This window comes from Cololabis saira, chromosome 16, assembly GCF_033807715.1.
Source record: "Cololabis saira isolate AMF1-May2022 chromosome 16, fColSai1.1, whole genome shotgun sequence".
NCBI classification, from domain to species: domain Eukaryota; kingdom Metazoa; phylum Chordata; class Actinopteri; order Beloniformes; family Belonidae; genus Cololabis; species Cololabis saira.
In genome coordinates, this window is record NC_084602.1 from 21799987 (window position 1) to 21812752 (window position 12766).

General features: G+C 37.7%; 1 protein-coding gene across 2 annotated transcripts; it reads left to right on the forward strand.

The window, feature by feature from the left end:
- Window positions 1-407: 407 nt before the first annotated feature.
- Window positions 408-9966, forward strand: LOC133461890 (14-3-3 protein beta/alpha-1-like). 2 transcript variants are annotated; one of them, XM_061742888.1, is made up of 6 exons: window positions 408-508; window positions 1342-1749; window positions 5618-5741; window positions 6598-6761; window positions 6871-6966; window positions 8928-9966. In XM_061742888.1, exons 2-6 carry the CDS (start codon window positions 1456-1458, stop codon window positions 8997-8999), a joined length of 750 nt encoding a protein of 249 aa, XP_061598872.1. In that variant the 5' UTR covers window positions 408-508; window positions 1342-1455; the 3' UTR covers window positions 9000-9966. The 2 variants fall into 2 exon arrangements, with proteins under 2 accessions (XP_061598872.1, XP_061598873.1); XM_061742889.1 differs by having other exon boundaries at window positions 415-504.
- Window positions 9967-12766: the final 2800 nt, after the last annotated feature.

Below are 12766 nucleotides of genomic sequence, written 5' to 3' on the forward strand. Positions count from 1 at the left end.
ATAGATAGATAGATAGATAGATATGTATAGGTATTTTTCCTCCTGTGATAATAAAGCCATATGTAAAATGTAGAAATATAACACAGTGCGTAGAAAACAAGAACAAATGTCCAGCTACAAAAGGAGAAGTGAAAGCACATCAGTCCCATCTCAGCACCCTGAGAGCAGGGGAGGATTGGACGAGCATCACCATGGCAATGCGGTGACGTCTTCATCCCTTGCTCTAATTGGAGGAAACCCCGTGGCTCTCTGCAGAGCTCCGGTTCCGGTCATTCAAACTACCCAGCAAGTCCCGCCCCTTTCCCCCGCGCTTGACGCCCATTGGCTGGCAGCGCCAACTACTCCCGTCAATCAAGGGGAACTCTGATTTCTGATTGGAGAGCCCCCTTTTAGAGGAACCCTCCTATTTGAACAGGTTCAGTCGGGTTCTGCTGCAGGCACCGTTCTCTGCTCTCTGACCAATCTCTCATATCGGATTTATTTGGGGAGGAAATTTGGACATCAGTAGGTCAGAAACCTCGAATATTGTGTTTATTTTCTTACCTTTTTATGCGTGCATTTGGGTGGGCTACTCCTGGAAGTGATAAGTCGCGGGCTGGCTGGGCTGTTTGTATGAATAACGGTGACATTTTACATTGAAAGGAGTGGCCGCCGTAGCTAGGGCTAGCTCGTTCTCGCTAGCTGCTGCACCAGACAGCTTTGTGGCGGCTTGACTTTGGATCGGGCTGATCTTTATTTGAGATGAACAGTCAGATTTATCTGAAGAAGAAAAAAAAAAAAGAAAAGAAAAATCCGCGGATAGATTCTGCTTATCTTGGCACATTAGAGATTTACGACATCCTACCTGCTTTTTTTTTTGCACTGTTTCTCTTTCTTTCCCGTACTGCACTACTTTTTATATATATTTTTTATATATATATATATATATATATATATATATATATATATATTTTATACATTTTATATATTTTTTTTATATATATATTTTTATATATATATATATATATATATATATTTGTATATACCGGGTATATATAAAAAATATATTTTATACATTTTATATATATTTTATATATATTTTTTATATATATATTTTTTCCTTTTTTTTTATCCTTTCCCTGCATGTGTGTGTTGAGTGTACTGCTGCTGCACAAAGCGAATTTCCCCATTTGAGGGAGAAATAAAGGACAATCTAATCTAATCTTAATGTTGTAGGTGAAATGTATGGTGTAATTGTACTGGTGTTAAATGCAACGGGCACACCCACTCCAGACGGGTCTACATTTAGATGATTATCAAGTCATTTCTATTAATATTACCCCCTTTTTCTTCTTTCCGCAGCTTGTGGGGGATATAACACCACGGATCCAGTGCTACGCCCATCCTTCAGCTTAAATCTTTTGACAGACCCTCGCATCCCCGACCTAACTTCCCCCCCTAAATTATTATTAAGCCATGGATAGGACGGATCTGATTCAGAAGGCCAAGCTGGCCGAGCAGGCTGAGCGCTACGACGACATGGCTGAGTGCATGAAGGAGGTGACGGAGAAGGGAGCCGAGCTGTCAAACGAGGAGAGGAACCTGCTCTCCGTCGCCTACAAAAACGTGGTCGGGGCGAGGCGGTCCGCATGGAGGGTGCTGTCCAGCATCGGCCTGAAGACCGAGGGCAGCGAGAAGAAGCAGCAGATGGTCAAGGAATATCGGGAGAAAGTGGAGAAGGAGCTGGAAGAGATCTGCAACTGTGTTTTGGTAAGAGGTTTTTTTAAAGGAGGCACATTTTCTGTATTTTACTCCTTATTGCTATTGGTTAGATTATCAATCTAACCATTTTATGTAATTTTTGCCTTTAAACCCAGGTATTTCTCCCCCTCCCCCTCAATAATTATTACTCAATCTAACAATCTTCTGTAATTTTTGCCTTTAAACCCAGGGGTGCCCCCCTCCCCCCCATATATTATTACTCAGGTAAAAGAAACTGTATTTGGTTTGTTAAAATCATGAAGTAAGTCACCCTGTAACATAAGTGATTTTGATATGCTTCAGTTTTAGGACGGAATGACACAAATTGCATGTCATCTGTGTTTCCTGTGAGCTTTCCTCTCTTGTATAAGTATGGCTTCTAAAGCCAGAGAGAGGACAAGGAAGCATTATCAAGTCCTCCCACTGTTCCTGCCTTCTGGAAATCTGGATTTGGAACAATAGATTTGTGAAGGCATGAACTGAGGGGTTTGGAAGAGGTCATGGTACCAAATTAGCTAGGTGTGTCTGAATGAGTGAGGGTCACTGCGGTACACAGACAGGAAATGTTTGCATCAGACACTGTTTCACTGTATATTATCATCCATTCAGGCTCATTTCATGCGTACAGCCCTGATGTCTTTATCCAAGTGCAAGAATTTACATGCATAAATGACTCATATTCTCCCTAGAGGCCAGTATATATAGCTCACTAAAAGTGACACCCTCCTGCGGGGCAATTTATTGAAACCAGTGGATTTAAAGGCAGTATATGGCATTACATCCCACATTTAAAGGCTTAGCTTTAATGGAACCCACAGTGATGTGCTTTCACCTCTTGGTTAATCTAATACAACAGCGCACATTGGTGCTTTACATTCTTTTGAGACTGCCTCTGTATTAAATTAGATGACATTTGGGTGGAGGCTTAGCTGCAAGGTTAACATAATTTCTCTGAGCATATATCTGTAAAAATGTACTGCAAAGCAGGACAGTTAACTCATTGTCCACCAGCATTCAGTGTGCGTTTTCCAAGAACGTGTGCTTGCGTGGCTGTGACTCAGCTTTCTCTGCCAGCATGTTGTCGTTGACTGAGCTTTAGTCAGCAGAAGAGGGTGTGTCAGTTCTCAAGCCTTAACTTGTCAACAGAATCCTGACAAGTTAATTATATACCTTGAAGCACAGAAGAACAAATGCCAAAACGGAATAGGAAGCTGGTTGTGTGCCCATCTGTTTTTACTTCCTGCACGGTGAAACAAGGTGGACTTCCAGCTGAGTTTGGAGGAAGTGGAGCCCAGACTTGACTGGGCTCCATTTTCCACACGTGACTCACCTTCACACTGATCATATCTCTGTGTCATTGTTGCGGTAAAGCTTCAAACCAACTAAAGTACTCAAAAATGTAAAGCAGTTCTTCCCAGATGGACTTTCTTATCACATTCGTTGTCCAAATCAGCAATAAAAAACTATTTTAAAGCCAACCGTTTGCGAATGTTCACATTGTTTATTGGGGCTTAGATCGAGAGAGCAAGGCTACTGAGTCAGGCATGCATTTTCAAGAGGAATGATTAATAGACTTGTTATGCTTTGTGCATCAGTCATTGCACCAGTGGGATATGATGTCGGCACAAAGAGAAACTTTTATTGTGGGGCTTGGGGAGCTTTACTCACTGCAGTCTTCCTACTAAGTAGTAAGTCTCACCCTGAGAAAACAACACTGCAGGAATGGTCCTTGCATGAATTGTAAAGTCCAAATTATCTGATCAAAAACATAATTGCACGGTTTCATTGTAAAGACTCATATCCGGCACTTTTTAATCCTCATATTGTACATTTCTGTTTATTTCTGTTTATACATTTTATTTTATTCTATCTCTTATTTTATCTCTATATATTTGTTTGTTTTTATATTTATTGTATTGCACCAATCACCACAACAAATTCCTTGTGTGTGTTAACAAACTTGGCAATAAACCCCCATTCTGATTCAACCTGAATTTTATAATTGTGTTTGTGGGTGATAGCTACAGAGACACACTTGCTCACCCATTTCCCTCCACATGTGATTTTAGACAAAGCATTTGTGCACTGTGTGATAGTTAAAACAATGCAGATTTGGTCGACTAGCTAAACTGCCCAGTGCACAAGGATTTGTGATGTAATTTTGCTTGGCATGCAGTGAACTTAACACTAGAAATGTGTGTGGATTTCAACCAAGCCAGTCTTTCATCGCTAAATGACCGTAGAGTGGCTGCAGGACTGGGTTGAAAAAGAAATTTGGCTTATTCCATATGTTGAAGGTAAAAATGGCATAAACTCCTGCCACTCCCACCATCATATTTACTCTTGTAAAGGAGCATCCCGACTTATTATGCATTTATTAAACATTCAGTACATGTACACTGAATCAGGGAATAGGAAAAGTGGGCATGCAGTTGTGGAAGTACCTTGGCATTCTCTGCAATCGGCTTATCAATACATGAGTATTTTTAAATTTTCACTAAGTGACACAACCCTTCATCTTGATACAAACTTACATTGCACTCCATGGATTGGATGGAGGCACACCCTGAGCTCGCCAGTTAGAGATGGAGCTGGTTTTTGGTTTTTAAAACATATATGCACATGCTGCAAGCATGGTTCTTTACTGACCTCAGTGGTTTCAGGTAGTACGGTAATTAGGAACATAATGCTGTGCAAGCAGCGGCAGTGTTTCTCACAGGATGTGATTATACGTGTGGTGGCCGGGGGGAGGTTATGGTATCAATACTTTGAAATGCTCTTTTCACCTACAGTACTCAACTCTCTCTACGCTTTGAGCAGAGAGAGAGGGTGGGGTCATACATTTTTACACATGAAGGAAATTACCTTTACTTTAAAAAAGGATGCAGTTTAATTTTTTATTTGCTACAGATTTTTTTTAATAAGTAGTTAAAAGGGTCAAAAAGGTATGAAAATTGGTCCAAAAAAGTTGTTAAATGTTATTGTTGCGACTGGGCAAATTATTGCTCTTCCCAATCAAGATTGTTTACTAATCTAGTCTGTGTAGATGGAGAGAGGAAGAATTGTAACTTGTAAAAATGGAGATTAAGAGGGGCTGGAATGACACACCTTCAGGAATAGAATTCCCTCTTTTGGATTAAAAAGGGCAAGTTGTTAAATGTATTTGGTAGCCTAAGTATTAACATCAAACGGAATACCCTGCAGAATTGGTTTCTTTACTCTGCTAATGAAATATTTGTGTACATTTCAGAGGGTAATAATAAAACAGCACAAAGTGTGTTAAATTTAGCAACAACAGCAGTGTCAGCGATAATGCATCCAACTTTGCTGCATAGTTCTGACAGCAGACGAGTGTTTCCAAGAAATATCTGGAGCAGAAAACGGCTGAGGGGACAGCAGAGGGCTGTCTGTGGCCAACTTTGGCATAACTTCAGTAGACGCATACATAATGCTATATTTCTCCCAAATGCATCTAATTATGTTATGTCTCATGATTAAATGACACAAAAATTGATGCAGCAACATTTTTAAACTAGGCAGTTCAACCAGCTAACTTGTGTCAGTGGGTAATACAATACATATTGTACATTTGTTATTATAACATTGTTCAGGATTGGCTCCTTCCATTCACTGTTGTTTCCTGAGGGTGTTTAAATTTATCAATTTTATTTATTTAAAATTAAATCTTTCTTTCATGTCATGTTGGGTAGCTTTAGTAATTATGTAAATTTGACATGATTGTCAATTTATGGTAATCCTTCAATTTTGACTCTTGTTGGATGTCATATTTTTGTAGTTGTCTAATTGCTCTGAAAAGGGCTACTTCTCAGAAGTTCTATGCATACTAAAAAATATCAAATAATATTTGTTTTCACAGAAACTACTGGATAACCATTTAATTGGAAACTCAACAAATGCAGAGAGCAAAGTCTTCTATCTAAAGATGAAGGGAGACTACTATAGATACCTTGCTGAAGTTGCCTCTGGGGACAACAAATCAAGTAAGTTTACAGTGGTATTTTAGTTGCATAATTGTAAATCCCTTTCCTTGTAAGTTGCAGTTTTTGTGTTGTGACTGAGTTCTGTGTTGATGGTGGACTTTGAATGTTTGCAGTTGCATTTTGAATGTCTACATAGGAGCCAAAAATATGCAGGGATTCTTAACTGCCTGCTGTTGCCTCTTGTTCTTGGTGTTTCAAATTGATCCAATTAAACTCCAGGAAGCTGGTGGTGCCATACAGAAGTTTCCCCTTTGATCAATTTTGTCTGCATAGCTTCCCACAAGAATTTAGTTTGTTAGAAGAGACCTCATTGTGCCATTTTGAACATTGTTTTATATTTTATTTTAAATGGTCTATTTAAACTGTGAAATATAAATGATGTTGTAAATCACATTTTTTTTATTACAATATGATATAGCATCAATTTAAAGGGATCAAGTCAATTATCTGATCTGCTAATATCACAAAATCTGCCATGATACCATTTTGTTTTGATTCAGGAGCTTTCAATGTGATATGAGATGACTTTGGGTGTCTGTTAAAGAATCACTTCCATTTGCAGAAACTAACATTTAATTGTACTTTTTTTTTTTTAATTTCTGGGTTCATCTGGACACTTAATACATAAAATTGAATAAAAATGGAGAACAAAAGACCTAACATGTGTTAATGAGATTACATGTACTGATGTCTGCTCAATATTTAAATTTTGTGTTGATGCTCTTGGTTGGTTCATTAAATGTTAAATGAATGTATCACTCTACATGGATGCTAGGTGTAAAAATGGACTTGCATGTCAGTCCTGACGATGATAAACGTTATGATGATTATTTATTTATTAATTTTTTGTCCTCAGAGACCATTGAAAACTCACAGCAAGCTTACCAGTCAGCGTTTGACATCAGTACGACTGAGATGGACCCTACACATCCCATTCGTTTAGGCTTGGCCCTAAACTTCTCCGTCTTCTACTATGAAATCCTCAACTCCCCAGATAAAGCCTGCGAATTGGCCAAAAAGGTCTACAAACTTTCTTAAAAAAAAAAGTTGATGCCTTCATTTTTGTAAATTGCTAATTGTAAAATATGTCCACAGATTTAACATTCTTGATTAATGTTCTTCCTTTCAGGCATTTGATGATGCCATTGCTGAGCTCGACCAGCTACAAGAAGATTCCTACAAAGACAGCACCCTTATCATGCAGCTCCTCAGAGACAACCTGACAGTAAGTGCTCTGCTCTCATATGGCACAGAAATTATAATCTTTTTTAGATAAATGGTGTCATGCTCCTTTGTAAATGGAGGCCACCACAATTAAGTTTATTATAGGCTCACTTGGCTTCAAAAATAGATAATGTGAGAGTCAGACCGCTGCAAAAGTTTCACTTAGGAGTGGTAGTTGGTGTTAGGGAAGCCCAAAAAGGAGACCAAGACTGACAAAGTTGCTTTTTGGTTCAGATCACAAAGTGTGAGTGTGGGTGATGCTCCTTTATCGTGGGAACAACTAAGCTGATGACAGCAAATGTAATGTCGTAATATAATAATAATATTGATGATAATAATAATAATTAATGATGACAATAATTAAAAAGAAATGCAGTACAGTAATACTGTAGATGAAGTCTGTCAGTGGACAACATGGACAGAAAGTTTCTACCAGCAGTACAACATGAGTGCAGAGGCCTCCCTTTGCCTTCACAGCAGCATGTCCAGAACCATATCCTCCACTGTCAAGAAGAACTATGATCCCTCCTCCCCCATTTATGCCCATCTAAAGTATTTTGTCTGATATGTGAGTGGAGAGGGGTTGGAGTCTTGGACACTCTCCTGCAGCCACATCTTGGCAAAAACCACAGTACTGCAGCAAAAATGACTGGCCTGCTTGATTTAGATGTGTCCCTGCTCCAATAGAGCAAATTGAAATCAATATATGATTTAACGGAAGTGTATGCAAACCTGAATGACGAGCTGGTGGTGATCTATTCCTTTTAAATCGGGTGTGTTAAAGCAATGAAAAATTGAAGACCTTGGTCTTCAGGACAAAATATCCTGTATGTTTTACATGTTGCTCTCCAACGCGTTTGATTCAAATGATCGCATCACCATCAGCTTGTCATCAACATTAAGCCTGGTTTACACTCCTGCGTAGCAGCTATGCACGTAGGCTACGCATTGCGCCTATGCCGTCTGGCGCTGATATTTCTGCGTTATTGTACTCACACCACCATCCGCTAGGTGACTATGTAGGTTTCTTTAGTTTTTTTTTTTTCTTCCAGCACCGTAGTTCACGATGCTGAGTTTTGTGTACTTCCTGTATGATCAGACATAGCAACAGAGCAAATAAAGTATATTTCACACAAATTGGAGGTGATAAATGTAGAGCAGGGATGTCAAACTCATTTTCATTTCAGGCCACATCAAGATCATGAATGACCTCAAAGGGCCAGTTGTGGCAGCACTTAAGGTAGTTCCATGATGGAGAGCAGCGGCTTTGATTAGTCAATTATGACTTCTAATCTCTAGAGTGCCACATAAATAGTTATGGCGGACTGGATTTGGACCGCGGGCCTTGAGTTTGACACATGTAATGTAGTCATTTTTACAGACGTTGCCAAAAATTATCATTCTACCCAACTTAAAAATGAGGAGGAAGAAGAAATAGTGGTGTGAAATTTGCAAATGAAGAACAAATCCACCACTCCATATTTTTTCGTGGTTCTTCTGGTCGATGTGATGCGTTGTTACATGTATGGTGCATGTCAGGTTCACACCTAGGGTGTACCTTTTTAATGCAAAAGTATAAATGAGGCTTATGTGCTTGAGTTGCCAGTAAAATTAATTCAAATGCATAGATCATCAAAACTACTACTTAAATCATTTTCAAAATCAGTGTTATAACACTAAAAATGCTCAACTGAAAAAGAAAATTCGAGATGCAAAAAAAAAAAAAAAGACAATACAGCCACAGCCACCAGAGTGGATGGTTGTTGATGTACTTCCCAATAAAATCTCCCTCCAAAACAAGGATTAAAAGGTGAAACTTGTCTAAATGCCAGAGTTATGTGAAGATGTTCTGAAGCTTATGATTGTCAAGAAAAGTATAACCCATCGAAACTTTGAAATGGTTAAGTCTTGGTAAGTCAATGAACTTGATTGTATTTTAAACCACTATCTTTCTCTCTGCAGTTATGGACATCAGACAATGCACCTGAGGAGGGCGAAGGTGGTGAGGGAGAGGGCGGCGAGACCGAAAACTAATGCTTGTACACTTTCACTGTTATCTCCAAAAACAACATAAAAGGAAGAAAAAAAAACTTTTTACATATTCATTCATTCATTCATTCATTCATTCATTCATTCATTCATTCCTAAATGCTCCACTCAAACATTCTATCATTGAATCCCATTGCTGAATTTTGTTTCTATTACAATTCAGATTTGGACACCTGATGAAAAGATGAACCTTCTTTGTTCATTTTTGTCCTGGCTTTCCCATTTGTGCAGTTTCAGCTGTAGATGAGTGATTTATACCTCAACGTGATATCAGACCCTAGTTCAGTTTAGTAGTAGAGAAATAGGAAGCTACAATACTATTGACTGTCAAAGTTTGGGTTTTGCAGTATAAAATAATGGATATTAAAAAAAAAAAAAAAATCAAAACGATTTTCCCCTAATTTTTTTTATGCTCCATCTCTACGCAGTTGTGATATTGTTACAGCGTTTGACGCTTAAGTTCCAACATGTGTAATTTTCATACTGAAGTGAATGCACCAAATGCTACAACACAGTGAAGTTGTACCCATCAAATCTGCACTTTCTGCCCTAGTTACCATGCCACATTGTCACAGATGCATGTCTGCCTTGAGGTGAAATGGCAAATCGTGTCTTAACAAATGTTGAGACTTTTTTTTTTTTTTAAAGTAGGAAGAAAACATTTTTGTCATGCATGTCTTTGAGGTATTACACTGGAATGGGATAGTTGCTGTAACTCACAGATCCATGAGTCAAGTTTAGTAATTTTTTTTAATTATTATTATTATTATTATTAATAATATTATTTTCCTTTAAAAGCAGGTCATCTGTTAGTCTGTCCAATGATTTTTCTCTTGAGATTTGGAACACTTGTTTTTGCCATTCATTCATTTGTAGTCCCCCAAAGCCTTGTGAACTGTTGAATCCTAATGTATCATCTATGTTAACATGAATAAAACATTTTATAAATCAAGTCCAAATTTTCTCTTTATTTTACTGAAATATTGAAAATTCATTCATCTGTAATTTCAGACAGGGAACTTTTTTTTTTCTTTTCTTTTCGTGAGCACATCACCTTTCAATGCTGACAAACGGGGGGGGGGGGGGGGGGGGGGTGTTTTTTAAATCAAAGATTTAAAAAAACACACATATATATAAAACAAAGGTGCTAAACATTTAAATAATTTTATTTATGTAATAGTTGAATACAAATACCATTATTTGTGCATTTACAGGTATTGAAATTGTAAGTACATGATTACATGTGGAATTCAGGGTGTTGCTCCTCCTTGACTTCAGATTTAAATTTAAACCAAAGTACACTTGTAGTTCTTGAGACTGGTCTTGGTACATTTTTTTGTGGTCTTGGTCTTGTCTCGGTCTCGCCATGTCTCGGACTCGGATAATTGAGATACCATTCCACACACCAAGGTGACAGAATCTTATGATTTCCAGTTATTCCTCTTGTTAATGTACAGATTTGTAAACTATTTATATTTTGCATTTGATTTAATGCATGTTTTGGTGCATCTGCATGTGTGTCTGTATTTAATTACAGTATTGTGTTTATAATGGCCTTGTTTGAATAAATACTGTATGTGTGTGTATGGCATCATTGGCTTTTGAATAATATTTGCATATTGTGATTGATTAAGCATTAGGTCTATGCCATTCCAGTGATGCTGAAGTAATTTCAAATCGGTAATTGTGTGTCTTAAAATTCACGTTTCATCTACAAATTAAGTACAATTTAAATTAGTAACATTTACTATTTATTATATTATTCCTGAGGTGGAAGGTGGTGTTGGAGGCTTGTTATTTTATTGGATGACTTTGGGACTAGCCAATAGTCATCAATCCTTGAAAGCACTTGAATCAATCCTCAAATAGTCTAGAAATAGCAGTACTGCAATTGACACACCTATTTGATCTCAGCTAATTGATAAACATTTATAGTGAGTTCACACATAAGACATCCACTGTTTTATTGTGCCTGCAGTTGAATACAACCTCATATGGTCCTCGGTCTTGAGCTGAACTAGTCTTGGTCTGTCTTGGTCTTGTTACTCTCTGGTCTCGGTTTAGGCAGTCTTGACTACAAGTCTAATACAAAGTAGAAACTTAATCAGAATCAGCTTTATTGGCCAGGTTCGAACATTGTCCAACAAGGAATTTGACTCCGGTAATTTCGCTCTTTGGTATTAAGAAATAAACAAATAAACAATAAACAGATGTGGTATTTCTATGTACAGTATAAACATTTTAAAGGCGCAGCAGTTTGAGGTAGTGAATACAAAGCTTCCACTACAAGCTGCCTGTAGTTGCTGTAATTCAAATTTAAGTGACAACTCTTTATGTATTGTGATGAAATACTGTATAATACTAATGAAGTTAATATTTTAATGGACCTAAGTATTTGAACACATTCAAAGTGGCCTTGTTTCTTAATATGCTGTCAAAGTCTTCTCAGCAAATCTCAAAGATTCTCGTCTGGACTCTGTTGGCCCATCCATGTGTAAAAATGTCTTGATCAACCAGTTTTTCTCTGTGTATTTTATTATTGTCTTTTTTATGTCAGTGAATACAAGCAATGTGCCATTGGAGAAATAAAAAATAAATTGATGGAAAACTGGTCAATGAATTCAGGAAATAAGGGGTCTTCAATTTTTTCGAGCTGATAAACGGAAGCAACACCAGACCATAATACTTCCCCCACAGGTTTGCACAGCAGACACACAAGGTATGATGGTTGCATCACTTATCCCACGCTCTAAAAACACTAAAATCCTTTAGATTTTCTTCTGTTTAGCCCAGGGGTGTCAAACTCATTTTGCTTGGCGGGCCGGATTTTACCAATTTTTTTCTCGCGAAAATAACTAAATAACAAAAACGTTGCAACATTTTTTTTTTTCTACTATCTTTACAATATCAGTTTATTTAATTTTAAAGGAAATATGCACTTTGTTTACACTCTAATTATCCATCCATCCATTATCTATACCCGCTTTATCCTTTTCAGGGTCACGGGGGTCTGCTGGAGCCTATCCCAGATATTTTCAGGCGAGAGGCAGGGTTACACCCTGGACAGGTCGCCAGTCCATCGCAGGGCCACATATACAGACAAACAACCAGACACACTCACACTCACGGGCAATTTAGAATCACCAATTAACCTAGCATGCATGTTTTTAGACTGTGGAAGGAAACCGGAGTACCCGGAGAGAACCCACGCAAGCACGGGGAGAACATGCAAACTCCACACAGAAAGACCCTGCTGGGACTGGGAGTCGAACCGGGGACCTTCTTGCTGTGAGGCAACAATGCTAACCAATAGCCACCGTGCTGCCCTCTAATTATGTAAAATGTATTTCTTCAGGATCTTTTCTTGAAATTTCTCATTTTCTTTCAAATTATGTAAGATACTTTTAATATCATTTTACAAAGATAAACAGAAACAAGTATGTTTTTTTTAATATTTTGCTTTTTATAGGAAATTTAATTAAAAGCAAAATCTTTCTTATTACATCCGAGAGTGTTTCTTTGGGATTTAGAGATGTTTCCAGTACAATTAAGTGTATTTATTTTAAAAAATTGGCGCAGATATTTACACCAGTGTGCCGAAAAAGTCAGCACTTCTCTTTTAACTGTTATACTTTGTCACTATCCTCGTATTCAAAACTGAAATTCTCAGAATAAATAAATATCTTTTTTAGCAGTGATATTTTTTCCTGCGAAAATATATAATAGTAGTCAGTTAATAAAAATAAACGACC

What these genes read in the sequence shown, in the direction of transcription:
- LOC133461890 (XM_061742888.1), top strand. Translation starts at nt 1,456, where the DNA reads ATGGATAGGACGGATCTGATTCAGAAGGCCAAGCTGGCCGAGCAGGCT. An exon ending in CTCTGGGGACAACAAATCAA is followed by an intron (nt 5,742 to 6,597) that starts GTAAGTTTACAG and finishes TTTTGTCCTCAG; the next exon opens with AGACCATTGAAAACTCACAG. An exon ending in CCTGCGAATTGGCCAAAAAG is followed by an intron (nt 6,762 to 6,870) that starts GTCTACAAACTT and finishes TCTTCCTTTCAG; the next exon opens with GCATTTGATGATGCCATTGC.